Here is a 17,586-nt window from a genome sequence, read left to right as displayed (position 1 = left end):
TTGCAGTGCTCGGTGGACACGGTGGTATGCGCCGAATGGCATCCGCTGGAACGGAACCAGATCGTGTCCTGCGGGAAGGGACACGTGTCCTTCTGGTCCCTTGATAACGGTGGCATGCTGTACAAACGGATGGGCATTTTCGAGAGCAGAGAAAAACCAAGATACGTTACCTGTGTGGCTTTTAATCAGAGCGGTGATGTTCTTACTGGCGATAGCAACGGTAACATCATCGTTTGGGGCAGGGGTAAGAGGAATTTCGTGTTACTGTTCGCACCGACTGTTGCTGTATCGCGGCTAGTAAAAGTCGAACGTACGTTAAAAGTCGACGAGTCGTACGTTGAACGTAAAAAATGAATAGTTTTGTCGCGCGTGTTTGATACTTGCCGTCATAATCACAATATTATATGTGTAAAGATTATCTTTGTTATATTACATCCTATATTTGTAATAATAACAATCTTTTAATCGTAACATTTTTTTTTTTTTTTTTTTTTATAGGAACAAACACGATTTCGAAGATAGCGAGGAACATTCACGAAGGATCTATTTTCTCGATTTGCGTTTTGAAAGACGGTTTTATCGTCACCGGAGGCGGCAAAGATGGCAAAATATTGTATTTTGACGAATCGTTAAACCTGACGGGGGAAGAAGCACAAGTAAGCTTAAGAAAATAATACCAATGCTACTGCTGCTGTGCTCTAAGATTAACTGTGACCCTTAGAGATTGAAACGCAATAATTCGCTCAAGCTTATTCTTATCTACGACGTTTATCGTTTCGAGTTAACACTTTGCCCATCGATTTTTTTCTTATATATTATACTTCCTAGCGTTAATGGTAACAAAGATGTAACCGATAAGATACACAAGCCTGCATATTTCTTCAAAATACTCGGAGTACATGCAGTGGCAGTATTATCGCGTTAACGTTAATTGAATATATCCGATTTATCAGATCGAGGATCATTTTGGCGGGATTCGAACGCTCGCAGAAGGCAGAGGTTCACAGTTGCTGATTGGAACAACCAGGAATTGCATTTTAGTCGGCGACGTGGGAATGGGATTTAGTCCGGCGATGTTGGGACACGCCGAAGAAGTTTGGGGACTCGCAGCTCATCCGACTTTACCGCAGTTTGCAACAGCAGGCCACGATAGGTTGTTGCAAATGTGGGATAGTCTCAGTCACACTGTGGTCTGGAGCAAAGATATCGGGGTAAATTATAACTTAGATTAGAATAGCATCGAACGGATGCGGCGACTCTATCTCATCGAGTTATTTTTCCGTTTGCGTTTGATCTTCGGTCTACTATTAATCCAAGTTTCAAAGGGCCCAAGCTCGCTTTAACATCGTAATATTCCAAACCTATGAATTCGTTGTTGCAATGACCGGAATTGGGATATGACGTTGAGAAAATCTTTTCTACGCGAACGTGTAACTCGAACTTTGTTATAAAACGGCGAGTCGCGCGATGATATTTTCGTGCGCTGTTTTTCGTTCCGACTCACCTTGTATATGGATTGCCGAAGTTTTCGAAATAAACGATAATTCGTAAGGACGCGTCGACCGTATCTCGATCATTATACACAAATAAAGATAAACGTTGAATACTTTGTGTGCAGATTGTGAGAAAGAACGAGTGTACCGTAACTATAATTCTACAGCGATTGAACAAAATTTTCATTCATTTAGGAGCAAGCGCAGAGCATCGGGTTCACACCAGACGGTAATGTTATGGTGGTCGGATGCACTTCCGGAAAATGGTTAGCGATCGACAGTGAAACTCGAGAATTATATACTCATCACAGCGATGGGTCTGAACCTATTCAGGTAAAACTCCTTGTGATTGTTTTATTTCCCATCGCGATAAACTTTACTTCGCTAACGACCCTCTAACGATCGTTTGCTTTCCTTTCAGGTCGTTAGATTTTCACCGGATGGAACGCTATTAGCTCTGGGTTCCAGAGACAACTATATTTATGTTTATCAGGTAAACGAAGATGCGGTCAAATATAGTCGAGTTGGACGATGTATGGTAAGATCGTTTTCTTTGTTACAAATTTCCTTACGTCCTTACCCCTAATACAAAAAATTAACGCATCTATAGAACACAGATTTGTTACCATGTACATATAATACGATTCTTATTGGCATTGAAGTTGTTCAGTCGACTGACTTTTCGATATTTTATTTTATTATACGCATTGTAGTGACTGGTGCAATTTCGAACCGTGCAATAATTCCAATTTTTTGTATTCTTCGTATACTGTACATATATACGTGTATAAACAACTGAGAAAACATACTCGTATATTTGATATTGTATCGATGGGTTTAAAATATGCTGTACAAACTTTGCTTTTACGTATTAAAGTTATACCATATCATTTGTATAAAAGGCACTCGACGATACTCATACTTTTAGATGTTCGTTTCTACATAGTAAAGCGAACTACTTTCATTTACGAGCGTGTTGTAATACATATATATATACAGAGACGATTCGTTTCAGACAAATACACGGCTTGTTTGAAAAATTTATACGTAGTTTCTCATTGAATATGAATGGAAGTAAATGTATCGGCTGAATGTAAAACTACACGCATTGTAAATATTTCATTGTTCGTTACTCGTTCTACGATATTGAAGCAGCCGCTAAAGAGAATTAACATTATAATGCACCGTTTCGACCACCATATCGATCGATATATGTATTTAAGCGAAGTACACGTGATTAGGACGTACAAATCGTCGTATATCATAGCGATATCGTAGTCCCGTCGTACATAATATTTAATTTACGAAGAAACAACTGGTAACAATTCGCAACCACACGTTCGATAGAAATTTACTTACGATTAGGGTAACGTCGTAAAATCAAAAATATCATAATACATACGTTCTTTCTTCGTTTCTAGCCAAAGAGGATACGCAGGCGTGGTGTAAGACACGTTTTTAGTTGATCAAAGAACTAAAAAGAGACATTATGTTACAAAAGCATTTATTCTACAATTTCGTGAAAGTAATTTCATCGATTTTTCCGAGAAAGAACGAGGAATACGCAGAGGAAATACAGTTTCGGTTTTAGTAAATTACGAGGATGCGATTCTTTGCGTCCAGTATTTTACGCAATAATTTCTATGGCAGATGTATTTTCCGAATTTTATACGAAAATGTTATAGTTCTACCGATTTATTTATCTAATAAAACGCGATCGTCACGAACAATCATGCAAATGTACTATTTCGTAGACGATATAATGTCTCTAAAAATGATACAATATTGCCACAGCTATTTATAGCCGCATATGAGCAGATATTTCTTTTTAAAAATTGCTTATGTCAAGCACGCACGGTAGTCATTGTCTGCTGCACAAATTATTGGCGCTCCTTTCATAGTAATGGCTGTAAACTCGAACACTGCCAGCTGTTTCGCGAAGCTAAGCTAATTTTATTATAATGTTATATCATTTTTTTATTCGCAGCTTATAGAGAGAGAAATAGAGATAGAAATAGAGAGGGAGAGAGAGAAGCGAGGAATATTTTTTCATTGCTTAGACGGCAAAAATTTGTTTCAGGGACATTCGAGTTTCATAACTCATTTGGACTGGTCAATGGACGGGCAATATCTACGTAGCAACAGCGGAGACTATGAACTGCTATATTGTAAGTAAATTAACTTGCGTCGTACCTACAATTATAATTTCTATATGCATGTGCAACGCTTCTGCATTTTATAAATCGAACATTTGCATATCGAAGGGCTTATCTACGCTTAATAATTAATAATGATTTGTTATATTATTACATTTGATAATCAACGATACGTATAAACGTATAGGGAATCCCGGAGTCTGTCGTCAGATCCCACAACCATCGATGATGAGGGACATGGACTGGGCGAGTCACACCTGTGTAATATCCTTCGAAACGATTGGGATATGGCCGGAAGGAGCCGATGGCACAGACGTAAATAATTGTACCCGTAGCGGTGATTCCAAGTTGCTCGCAACCGGCGACGACTTCGGAAAAGTCAAGTTGTTCTCTTATCCCGCTTGTCAACCGAAGGTAACCTTCAATATAGCGTTATTTAGCTAAGTAAATCGTACGTTTCAAGTTTGTCGTGGATAATTTGAACGGCAGACCGCCTGAGAACGATACATCGAACTACGATATAACAAGTTCTGACTTGTTCAGGCATGCCTATAAAGAAGAGAAAGCAATAAATACTCGATAGCTACAAAGGAGAATAAATTTGCTTGTTTCAGTCGCTGTGTCATGCGTACGGTGGTCATTCGAGTCACGTTACGAACGTATCGTTCCTTCAAGACGATACGCGACTGATTTCCACTGGCGGAAGTGACACGAGCGTTCTTCAATGGATCGTAAATTACTAACTCTGTTAACTACCAATCGAGTCGAGTGGAAAATAGACAAACAGTGAAAGTACGAAGCACCATAGAATAGCATTCGGCGTAACCTGCCGAATTTAGTCCAGGACCACTCGGTCTATTCTCGTTGCTAAATGAAAGAGGAGTGGAAGGAAACAAGCGGCGTCGGTCGCGACCGCGGAAAGGAAAAGTCCTGGTTTCAAGAAAAGGGAACAGAACAAATGCTGCGTACAGTTAAATAATTTTACTCTTTAAGTGTCCTTCACGAATCAATGACTGAAAGTCATGACGCTAATTTCTTATTATTGTTAGTCACGAACGATCTTGATCCGTAATTTTGCGCTGCGAAAACAAGACGACGTGAAAATATTAGTGAAATCTTGTCAGCCAATGTGGCGAACGATATAATAGGCTATACTTGGTCAATTAGTATGTAATAACGTAACAAAGTGTCTTTTTCATATTTCATGTATTTACAACTATTTTTCGAACACCGAAGCGCCGCCGACTTTACAAATTTATGCGAGTGTTGTTCGTCTAGTAATCGCTGACGAAACGCACCGTGATCTTTTCCACGTAAACACAAAAATTGCACAGTTCGTACATAAGTAGATATATACTTTCCTATAATTAGTAGCGATAAAATGAAGTTGAGTGACTTTCAACCGATTTGATAGGAAACGTCGACATTCCAATTGCTCGTGCCCGTAAAAAGGTAGGATTATCGTTATCCTCTAGCCTGTACAGCCACGTAAATTCTATTTCTTCTGAACGTTAGCTATCAACAATGTGTTTATTTTTCGCGAATAGATCGTTATCGATCTTAGTTGCTGTAAGCTTATTTCGTGGCTTTAAGCAATTTTAAATAGCGAGAGCCAAAATAGATCGAGCGAAGAGTATGCAATTTGGGGGGGGGGGGGGGGGGGGAGAAGAGCGAAAGAAATTGCAAGACAATGGGATAACCGAATTAACCAATTGGTTAAATTGTTAAAATTATTGAAATTGTTCTATTTCGTCGGAAAATCGTGGTACACGCGTGGTGTATTTATGTTTGGTCTGCTACTAATTTTTCTTTTCCTTTTCCAGAAATACGATATTTCTGTAACGCAGGCTTCTTTTGTAATGCTTCTGAAAATATGAATAAAAACGTGGACGAAGAACGTCTTGAATTTTATCGAATAACTGGATTATATTTCACCTAATTACTTTCTTGTCACGCACCGTACGTATAAATCTGTCACGGTCATCAACGGCCATACACTTTCTCATTTCATGTTATGTCAAAGCTTTTACCGCATTCCTATATATGTATGTATATACGTTGTTCGAAGTTTGGCCACTGTTGTTGGTTTTAGATCGATAGCTTGATTCGTTCCATATCTATCATTCTCTATCGATGGACCCTAACGAACATCCTAATCGGAAGAAATTGAAAACATCGCGTTCAACATTGTATTCGTCGAATTATTACGTCGTTCGATCTGGTATATGTAATTGATGTAATTCCAGTCGTATTATGAAAGATACTTGAAATCAGACGACCACGTAAAAAGTATCGAGAATGACAAATTTATAATGATGAAACGATACAATATTATAAATAGATATTATATTTGAAAACCAAATGAGCAAAAATGACTACTGTAATTAATAATTATCGTGCTTTTATGTTACCATTCGATAAATAAGAGATAATAATTGATTTGCAGATTAATTAAGTCTGTATTATCTATCACCTATTCCACCATCAAATCTATCAAATCTACGTTGCACTCTGTTCTTAATATTCGACGCTTAAATGAAGTTATTTATATGTGTAACACGTTATAGCTTTCAAATTTCAATAAATAGAATTAAATGATACAGCGTCATTTGAACTATCACGTTGTGCGTCGAGCTTATTGATATTAAACCAATATTAAAGTTAGAGAAATTAAACTGATGTATTCGGGCGAACAATAGACTACAGATAGCCATGTTGAGCGGCACAATTATCGAACAGTGAAACTTCATATAACATAGGAAAATACTTGTGTATGATTATTGAAACGTAAGGTTTGCCCGATTAGTGTCCTTTCGACTCACGTTTGGCCCAGTTCTTTGGTCATATTCTCTAGGATTAAGGCGTAAAAGTTTGCGGACGTCATACGCTGGCAACCGTGTCGCCTCGGTTTCGCAAGTTTCCACGGCTTAAAATTCAGTTTAGACGCAGAACGAGTCTCGAGAACCTGCTCGTGCATTAATTCGTAAAATATTTTCCAGCCAGCCGATGCGAGGCTACGTGACTCATAATCACCTATGATCGGAAGCACGATAATCGATGAATCCCTTTTTAATCGACGAATGGCCTTTTCGGATTGGCGCTTGGATCTTATCCTCGAACAGTTGAACCTAAAGACGATAAAAAGTCGATTTCGAATTACTCTTCCATCTGTAATTCGGCTACGTGTTCATCATCCGTTCCGTAACGTGTAATGTTTCGTACGGAGGAACCGCGTGATAAGAAATGGTCGGTCAACGACGAAGGATCGTAAATTTTGCAGCGAAATTTAATTGGACTTTCTCACGTCCGTTTGTAACTGTTAACACACCGTTTAGACAAACTCTATAATTAAGCGATTGTTCTCGTTCGCTGTTTCGGAAGCTCTGCCGACCGTGCAGAGTGAATGAAAAGTTGCCTTAATCGTAGAGGCACCACCTGACGTTACGTGTCATCCACGGTTGACCGTTCGAAAAGAAATCCTTTATGCTCGATAATTTGCACAAAGTATCAACTCGGAGAAACGCTACTGCAATTTTTCGTTAATCGATTTTTCGTGTGTCTAAGAAGTAACGGTTTTTTAACGCGTACAAATATGTTTTGAACAATTAAACAGGAACATACGATACCTACTTACAATGATACGTTTATCGATCTTTGCCACACTCTGATCTTTATTACATTAGTTTCGTTAGTTTTGTTATTTGTATTTTGTTTGGCTCTGGTAGTTATTATAGTTTGAAATAATTGCGTACCTGTCTTCTAAATTGCGCAAATATCGGGCAATGCTTAAATGAACGATATCGCAAACTCGAACGTGAATATTGTTTTGTCATATCGATAACTACAACATCAAATTGACTTTAAAACGCTTGGGAAAAAAGGAAAAACTATAAAAGATAACGAAAATCGAGTTGTTTATTCCCGCGCCGTTAAATCTGACGCAAGCAACTGTTATAAAAAGGAACCTACTTTCAGTTGAAACGTGTTTAGGTACTAAAGCAATTAGACCATGAAGGAGCAAGACATTTCCCACACGCGATTTTTCTCCGATTATCATTCCAACTAAAAACTTTCCTCGTTAAACAGCGTTAACAGCATCCAGCTCGAATTATGCAAATAAATAAAATTTATTCTTTAGCGATAAATCACATTTTTTCGCTAGGGGAGTCGTAAATAAGCTTAAGAACGTTAAAAGCGTTCGCTTGAAAAAGGAATCGCTTCGAACCGCGATAACTTGAAAACGAATGCGTGAAACGCAAAAGTTTAAACGTTACCTCGTAAGTAAAGGTCGATACTTTTATCGTAGGTAAAAAGCGCAGATGAAGATCTATAGAGAGTAAGATTCCATCGTGGAAGTGATTCGTAGGGCGAGTTTCTCGAAAGAAATATAGAATGAGAATGCTCGTGGGAAAGCGAATATCGAATTGCGCTCTGGTTTCTTTTTAATGGCTTTTGTCAAAAAGTAAGACGCATTTTGCCGGTTGCCGGTTGAATTCAGCGTTATGCTATTTCACGGCATAGACGAGGTATGCTCGTCGGTGGTCAGAACGCGAAATATTTCACGATTTATGACGGCGATACCGTACGTATGTTCGGCTATCGTAGAATTTAACGTGTAATTTTGGCCGAACGGTTCGACTAACGATTAATCGATGTCTTCACTACGGTATTATTTCGAGGCGATAACTATATTGGTCGTAACGAAACATTCGTATTTTCCAGCTATATAAGTTTACAGAAATTGTTTAGGAAGCATTTTGGAATATAATCGTTAACTCGACTTTAAGCAAATGCCAATAAATGCCATACTGCGTGCGTAACACGATGGAAATAGTAGAAACGAATTTCTTTACAAAAATTGCCCCATCTATCGTCGTATCACGATATATCAAATTCGCGAATTCGTTGTACCTGAATTCTTGTTATTCCGTTACCGTGAACGTGGACTTTAAGCACTTGTGCATCGTTTCTTAGAAAAGTTAATATCGGCTTTTCCTCTGAATATCAGAGGAGGCAGGCAAGGAAAAGAACGATAAGCAGAAAATTATTCGATGTTTCCCTGAAATGGAAAACCATGCCCGGTAAACCAGGCCCCGGTAAGGGCCTTATCCTTTCAGAACCTGTAGTAACCGTGAATTTTCGTTAGAGCGATTAGTTGGAGATCCTTCAAAGTATATATAAAAATGTAAAACAATCGAGTGCTAAAAAATTAGAAAAACGACGAGTTTTAAGAGTGGTACGTGGCGCTGCCGCGCCATATCCTGTTCGATTCGTTTTCGTCGAAGGAAAGAAGGATCATCGGGGGACCAATTAGAGGATACCGCGGTCTTATTGCGCGGTCAAATATAAATCTCGGAAGGACGAGGAACCACCATATCAGGAACGGTAGCAGGCAACGCCCTCGGAAAAAAGGATCGAGAAGGAGGGTTCGCGGCAAGGATCGAACGACAAGCACTCAGGGATGGCGGACACGGTCGAACCGAGGGAGGACCGAGGGGAATCAAAATCGAGGAAAAAGAATCAGGGACACAGTGTGTTGGCTTCAAATCAAGAGACCAGACGAACCGGTCTACCTCTCCGCGAGATGCGTCTAATTTTTTTCCCCGTTCTCCTTCCTTTTTTCCTTCCCCTTCCTTTTTTTCCTTTTTTTCTCTTTGCTCTCTCTCTCTCTCTCTCTCTCTCTCTTTCTCTTTCTCTTTCTCTCTCTCGTTTTTTCGCTCGTCCCTACGTTTGCCCAGAGCCTTTCCTTTCACGCGTCCTCCTTCTCTTCGCCGTCAGGATCTACCCCCTTTCAGCCCCTCTTTTCATCCTACGGAGATGCCTGCAGGTGTCCGGTCGGGGACTGACCAAAAATCTTGGCCGGGAGTCCCGATTTCCGACTGCCTTGTCGCTGTCGAACGTCGCGTTGATACCGCGATGGTGCATCTCTCACCAGCTATCACGCGATCCTCTCGATCCTACTACGGCAAAGGAGGTGTTAACTGGAAGGAATAATACCGCGTATAAGCGTCGTTGCCGTCGAGCAAAGAAATCACGACAACTGCTACAGAAAGTGTATCGCAGATTTCACGAACGATGCTCGATCCTTGCCTTTTGCTTTCGTTTTAGTTTTTCTTTTCTTTTCTCTTGCTTTCTCGTCTTATTTTCTCGAACATTGCGAAAGAAAGGGTATCAGAGTCACGAATTCCAAAATGACTATCGACTATCGGTAGGTGTTTACACAAAATCTGCGATCTATTTAACGATAGATTAGATATCGTAGTTACCCGTGATAAACGCGGTCGAAAATACTCGTTAAAAATTGATTGGAATACTTTTCTAAGCATAATATTATTCGATCGAAGAGAAGATAAGATAAATTTATTCGATGAATTTAAGCGAATTTAATTTATTCGACTATTTTCAGAAGGAAAAAGAAAGGAGCGAAAAGATTTTAATGGTCTTTAATTGGCAATCGAGGCAAGTGATTTGGCAGTTCTGAACGTGCCATGCGAGGATGTCTACAATATTTCATATCACTACCGTGTTAGCTAAACGTTGCTCTGCCGTAAAAAAAGGGCGTCTTTCGCGACTTTCGCTTAAATCGAGTGATTGCTGCCAGTTAATAGGAAAAGTAGTTCATCTATACGTATATTACATAAGAAAGCCGTATCCGCGTTGAAACTGAAGATATAACTGGCTGTTAAAGCTGAACGAAGAGTCATTTTTCTTAAAACTAACCGAAAACTTTTCCACCAGGTACGACCTATTTGGTTTAACGCGACAGCGTTGCCGTGGTTGAGGTTTAACCAAGTCTTTAACGTCGATGGATACGTTTTATGATAATTAATTATCATCGTTGTAGATTGTAGTGGGTATCTGCAGTTACGCAACCAAGTCGATCAAACGTATTACGGAGAAGAAAATGCGATAAGTTCGTAACTCGGGTAAATGCAGGTATAACGTATAATATTTAGGATGACGAGAAGGACGTTTAAAACGAGTATGCGGCGATACTTTTCGAAGAATCGGGCGATCCTGCCTACGGAATAACGACGAAACGGCGGGCCTTGCCGCCTTGTAAGCGAGCGAGCGAGAAGAAAGTTCAAGGTGATCCAACGTTATTCAGGATCGGCGACCCTTCGAGACGTTCAGGATTCGTTTAGAAAACGTTCGGTAGGAGGAAATCACACGGTTGTACCGGCGATACGACGAGAATACTTAAAGAGGTGCATTGCTGCACGGTTCCTCGATTCGAATGCAAAGCCGGATCGTAAAAGGCGCATCGAATGGCTCTTAACCTTAACATTTTCTCTCTACGGAGGTTTTCGATTTTGTCACCATTCCTTAAACGTGACACGATCTTCCGCGATTTCTCCGTTTCTCCGTTTCTCCGTTTCTTCGTTTCTTCTTCGTCCACCGCTTCCAACTAAGATTTGATGTTAAGTCGCCGTGATCGCGAGATATTAAGTTACAATTGAAGATATTTCGTTCTACCTAGACTACGCTCGATACGTACAGGGTCCGGTTGAATAACGTATAACGTATAAACGCGGCCACGACGTGATTTCTTGCGGGGAGAAAAAGAAAAACGTATAGAACGAAATTTGCTCGTTATCGGATTAGTTTGCGAGAAAAGTTTGAGGTGGAAAATTTATCGAGTTAAGTCCAAGTAATCGGTCCTGTATATGTATAGTCGCGAATCCGAGTCGTTTCTGTCCTTTACCTCGATAAACTTTTAATTCTAGTGTGTCGACAGTGTAGAGTACAAACTTCCTTTCGCTTGAAGCAACTCGTTACTTCAACTTCTTTTCTTTCTTTCGCCTTTTATCCGAAATAAAATTCGCGCAGGTTTCGATCAAGCCTATCGATCCAATAATTAATATAGCGCGAATTGCCACAACGAATTAGAGGAAAATTTCTCGAATATCCTGGAGCAGAGATACATCATAAAGTAACACCGCTATAAATTCGAACGATCACGAACGGCATGCCCGTTTCAAACGCGAATGAATTACCGGGCAAAAGCGTAACGAGAGGAACATCTCACGCCTTTCTCTGCGAGATAATTTGCATGCGACCGACCAATGAATAATTTCGTTCGACACGAGTGAAAATCGCTTGGAGCGATCGATTGCTCCGAGCCACGCGAAGCAGGACCTCTTCTAATACGAAGAAACATTCCAGAGGCAAAAATAAATTACGAATTTGCGGATCGATAAATTTGCTACAAGAGCATATTGCAACATTCGGACACGTATGGAACACATTAGGCCAGCCAAGTGGTCCAACACTTTGGTTTCCACAGCTCGTATCGAGACATAGAAGATTCTCTTAATTTCTAACTTTGCCGATGCGAAACCCAACAGGTTTCTTCTTTTTATTTCAGATTATAGTTTCTAAATAATTAGCAGAACTGTCGCATTCGACTAACTCGTAAGTTCCTTCTCGATATTTTGCACCCGCGATAAATTTTCCCTTTACGCGTGAAATTGTAGCGGCACGCGACGTCCCATTAATTTATTAAACGCGAAAGCGCATGGACAAGCGACCTGACCGCTGCGCCGTGGTTGTCGCTGTGACTGTGGAGCGCGCTCGAGGGGAGATGTACGGCAATTTAAAAGCCCGTATTTTCGAAGAGCACACGAGCTGCCTGCTCTGACGTAACACCCCCCCTGGCCTTCTGGACGGCAGAGCGGGTGGTGAAGCGGCTGGACGAGCAATTTACAAATCAGTTGGAATGGCTGGACGACATGCGGGTACGCAACCAGGGAAATCGAAAAACCTGGATCCTGAAACGTTCCGACCGATTATCCGGTCGCGTGTCCCACATCCGACATCCAACGGCACGGCGATTAAGTAGCTTCTCGGTTTCATCTTTCCCACGGGAATGCTTGTTGCGCGTTTCACGCGTATCGAGCAGTCTGACGCATTCGTAAAATACGTTCAATTAGTCGAATATGTTCGAATACGTTCGTAAAATACGTTCGAATATGTTCGGTACAGGTTTTTAATGTTTCGAAGATATCGTTGGAAATGGATAGGTACCCGTTGGAAAGATCGCCGAACAATTGCAGTTTGAATAGGAAATACGATAACGTGCAGCACGACATTGTCTCTAGGTAGTTTTTCAGAAACTAGCGAACCGATCGACTTCGAGCCTTTTTCGTCGCTCTATTTTGCTTTCGGGGAATTCGAAGTAAACTTTTAATTGGATCGCAACGTCGATTTTAATGAGGAAGAAAATGAGAAGCGCGAGGGAATAATCCAAAACACGAAGTAGAACCTTCTTTGCGGGAAAAAAGATGAAAAGAGGAGAAGGAGAAAGGAGCGACGAGAGGTTGATCGGTGAAATTCGGCGGTAGCGAATTCTTGGCTGGTTCTTCGTTGAAAATGTCCGGCGAAACGAAATAAAGAAAGAGGAAGAAAGAGGAAGAAAGAGGAAGAAGGAGGGAGAAAGAGGAAGAAAGAGGAAGAAAGAGGAGGTGGCCGACGATGCTGAGAGCCACGAAGAATGAAGTAAGAGTCGTAGAACGGGTTCTCCTGGACCCCCTTGGCTGTGCTTTTCTTTCTCTTTTTAACCGAACCTTCGATCTTTCGCATTAAACGCCACGATGTTTTAACTTTTAACGAGCGACAACGGCAAATTTGCCGCTCAAAAACCTGCGATAGTTTCCGGTTTCGTGTTACCAGATGCGAGTGTCGTCGACTACCTTATCCGTAAGCCTATCGACCGACGTACATTTCAACCTACCGATAAAAGCTAACGTGATTACTTTATTGAAATTTCCGGAAGAGGCACGCGGGCAACCTGCCCAACTTTCTCATTAGATCGCTACTTATTACGTATCGTTAATTTTGCTGAACGGAGGATTTTCAATGTTCGTCTATGCGTTTTAAGGAAGGAGCTGCGTGTCGCGAGACGTCTCTTACCTCGAACGGTACGATTATCGATTCGAACGTTTAGATCGGGCGATCCGTCGATCGTTCGTCATCGCGCTACGATAATCCATGTTATCGATTATTGACAGCGCGACGATCGGTAATATACGTATTTCGATTTCGAACGGCGACGATCGACCGACGCTACACGGCGTCATTCCGTTTGCGGTCGAACGCTTCCGATCGATATATCGGGTCTAATCGCGTGCCCGTGGTTACGTGACCGCGGTCGTTCCGTGTATGAAGAGAGGTCTAACACCGTTCGAACGATAAATAGAGTACGGCCGTGATTTTTCTCTTATTACGTCCTGCTGGCACAGCTTGCTTTTCCCTCGCTGGATACCGGTTTCGGACCTTTTAACGGGCCCTCGTTAATTATCGTCGTTCGGTGTTTGAACGTTGTTCAACGTTGCGAAGAAACTTGCATCCACCTGGCAAGGGACGACTTAGAAAAACGTAAATAGAAGAAGAAGAAGAAGAAGAAGAAGTTATCGTTCGCGTTAAACAACGTTATCCATTGATACGATAGTATAAGGGAACTTATTTCAGCGAAAGAGATTGCGAAGAGATGTATGATGAGAGAGGAAATTGCATAAGAGAACTGTTACAGATCGGCGGAGCAATAATTCATTCGGAACGATATTGCGAGCAGCTCGGCACAGCTACAGGCAGCGATCGAAGTAGTATGTTTGTTTTTCGGAGAAGAAGAGGAGAATTGCCGTTCCTCGGTGCAACGATGTCGGACTATATTTGACTTTAACGATCTAGCACCTAACCCCAATAATAACCTAACCCCGATCGAATTCGGACAGTAAATTGGCGAATCGGCGAGATAACGAGAGCCACTTTGTTTACGTGTGCGAGATAACCTGATGAACGTATTTTAATCGTTGAAATCGATACTAACGAATAAGTAACAATGCGAGATAAGATATTAAAAATACGATAAGAATATTTTTAACCAAGTAACTCGTTGATCGGTGGTTGGCTTCTTCCGAAACTTTTTCTTTTCCGTCTTCGCTGTCATCCGTCGCGCGCAACGGAAGAAATCGCCGACGTACAGCCATCCTTCGTCAAACTGGTTTGTTTAATCGCATCTCGTTAATCATCGTTCGTTATTCGTCCCTTATCGATTATCTATCGTGTATTCTGAAAACTTGTTCAAACTTCATTTACACGCAAACTGTACTGCGTTGTTTGGTATCGACGATTCTGATCGGCCTTTACCGTTCCACCGGCACGATCGACTTTGATTTTTCGCGTACGCTGGTTTTCCTTTATCGCCATATTCCCCATTATCTGCAAGTTTTAGCGTTGTTCGTTCGTTTAGACTCGACGAAGTCTTTTATAAATTTCTTTACCTCTTCGCTAAAAGTAATTATCGTTTTATCCACGATTTCATAGGCATCTCTATTATAAATTTCATTTCGTCGCACATCATTTGGCACTTTGTCCGTTTCGATGAAACCAGCTGCATAGTACGATAGTGTAAAAGTTATGACACTCGTAGAAGAAAAAAAGAGCGGAAAAAACGGGTTCTATTGGTATTTAGCCGGACGAGGTATGCGGCATAAGGTTCTCGGCCTTTGACCCCGGCGAGCTCGTCATGGAAAATCCGTCATGGCGCCCCCTTCTTTTCCATGGAAGACCTCTTTGTAATGCACGATGGCGGAAAGCATACGCCGTGGTATTTCAATCGTGTCGCCTGTGCATCATGACCGCTGCAATCGCGAATGCAACGACTTTCATTATTCCCCTCGCTCTTCCGCGGTATCGACGTTTCGTTGCACTCGCCAGATCAAAGAATCGCTGCTTCCTCCAACTTCTATGAATATATTTGCCTTGCTTGAACAAACCGCTATTTATAGTTTATTTTCGTCGTAGCGCATTTGTCACTACGATAGATCGCAGCCTACGATTCCATAATATTTATTTATCTGTTTTACGTACCTGGTAGATTCGCATAGTTTCTTACGTACCTCGTTTTCCTCTCCGCTTGATAAGTTCACAGGTGTGCGTGCATTCTCTTTTGGAAAATTCGATGTAACGCTTGATAAATATTTTCGTGATTTCCCCGATATTCTTTTCTCCAACTTTGAGAAGATATCTAAACGAACTTTCGCTGGCCTCCGTTTAGAAAATCATTCGATCCGGTAAAAATCGGAACCAAGAGAATCGTACAGCTTGTTGTCAACTTTATCCGAAAGACGATAAGAAATAATAAAGATAACAAACGATTGTCTTTTTCATGTAAATTAGCCGTGACGCACCCTCTGCTAACTAACTTGCATATATATATATATTTTGAAATCTTCAACGAAATGAATTATTTATGATAGAGCGTTACAGTCGTTGAAGCAGAGAATTATTCTCTGCATCCGAGTCGAAAGTTCTAATTATGCTTATTAAATTTTCCAAAGCGATCTCTAGTCGCAACGATATTTACAGACACTTGTCAAAATACTGTACACTGGAACGAGTTCTACCGTTTTGTTCGATTCTTTCGAACCATATTTATAATCGTCCGATCGGTTGTAAACGTGGCGTATGAATATCGTTTAATTAGAGCAATTTTAATTAGAAAGGCCGCGTCATATTTCTTAATTGAAGGTTGAAAAACGCTGTAATAACGAGCAGTAATTTTTAATTAAGAGGGGAAACGCTGTAATTGTTAAAAAGATGGTTACTCTCCTCGTGAACCATATAGTTGTGGCACAAACCGCATAGAAATCTTTCTTCTACGTTCGATTGAACGACTCGCACCTTTGAAACATTCGAAACATCATTCGATGTTTAGACGTCGTACATATGTATAAAGATATGTATATATATATACATAATAAAATATGTGACTATAAAGTCATAAAAAATATATATATATATATATAAAATCCGCAGGCTATTGAGATCGTTTCTTACAACTCTTGCGCAGCACTAAATTATTTTCCTACGTTTCATTGTTAGTCTTTTAATGACATTTTAATGACAAAAGATTGACAAAAGTTGTGGCATTTTCGTAGAAAATCGTTCGATGATCGAAAACATTTGATTATTATTATCGTTATTATTACACACACATATGTATATATGTATATCGGTCACAGGGTGCTTCTAACGAGGAGAAAGCGATAATAAAAATTAGAGTACGCCTATCCCTTTCGAAACTGCACGAAAATAAATCTTAACAGAGTATGCGTTGTTACTTGGCCATCGACAGACAGTTTCATAGGTTTGCTTAATGCAATAGTGACCCGTGGTGGACTTTGTAAGTAGCCAGTTGTTACCCGGCAATTTTCAACAGCAGGCGCTTGTCGTTAAACGTCAGCGTCACTCTTGGCCACTTGAGACCATCATCGTACTTAAAATGAATCGACCATAGCAGCTCGTAAATACAGCCATCCCAGTAAGCCATTATAAGTCAACGTGTAGCATGCACAAAAGTTCTATGGCCCTTGAGGAAATATTCGATCGTTTTCTATTTTCGATCCATTAGATGATGAAATAACAAATTTTCTACATTCGCTCTCCATATCTCTGTGTGTGTGTGTGTGTGTGTGTAGATACACAGAGTATTTGTTGGTTAAAACTTTCCGATATGTTTTATAGATATAAATTGGAAAAATTACATTTTTATGTAACGCGGTGCTTGGTACTGCTACTAAGATTCGAGTCTAACCGCCATTTCCTTTTAAAACCATAGGGCGTTTCTTAAATATGCATCCTAAGATATCAGAGAGAAACATACTCGAACATACTACGTGCCTGGTTTTTCCTTTTCAAACTCGTTAACCGTCCCATGTGAAAGATACAGCGATTAAAACGTTGTTTACGAATGAAATACGTTGGAAAAGGTGACGCACGATAACCGTGATATATCGCTACATGATAATAATGCATGGATAAATATGGAATCGTTAAGAATTTCTCCGCCGAAAGGAAAGTGCGATTATACGATTGGTCGTCGCTTAAGAAGCATCGTGCGAGAGGAAATAGAAAGTACTTTTGCTATTTCGTGA

General features: G+C 40.5%; 1 protein-coding gene across 15 annotated transcripts in view; it reads left to right on the top strand.

Moving 5' to 3' along the window:
• Positions 1-5,565, top strand: part of LOC122574188 (echinoderm microtubule-associated protein-like 2) — a 32,152-nt gene extending 26,587 nt beyond the window's left edge. For all 15 annotated transcript variants that reach the window (XM_043741445.1, XM_043741457.1, XM_043741452.1 and 12 more), the window contains 8 exons: positions 7-244; positions 499-656; positions 954-1,211; positions 1,689-1,826; positions 1,915-2,031; positions 3,574-3,661; positions 3,837-4,063; positions 4,264-5,565. In XM_043741445.1, the coding sequence (XP_043597380.1) occupies positions 7-244; positions 499-656; positions 954-1,211; positions 1,689-1,826; positions 1,915-2,031; positions 3,574-3,661; positions 3,837-4,063; positions 4,264-4,392 (1,353 nt within the window). In that variant the 3' untranslated portion in view covers positions 4,393-5,565. The remainder of the gene's footprint in view (positions 1-6; positions 245-498; positions 657-953; positions 1,212-1,688; positions 1,827-1,914; positions 2,032-3,573; positions 3,662-3,836; positions 4,064-4,263) is intronic.
• The last annotated feature ends 12,021 nt before the right edge of the window (positions 5,566-17,586 follow it).

This window comes from Bombus pyrosoma, linkage group LG13, assembly GCF_014825855.1.
Source record: "Bombus pyrosoma isolate SC7728 linkage group LG13, ASM1482585v1, whole genome shotgun sequence".
In the NCBI taxonomy this organism is placed as follows: domain Eukaryota; kingdom Metazoa; phylum Arthropoda; class Insecta; order Hymenoptera; family Apidae; genus Bombus; species Bombus pyrosoma.
Note: the sequence above shows the minus strand (reverse complement) of the source record. Positions and strands in the feature narration are given on the sequence as shown.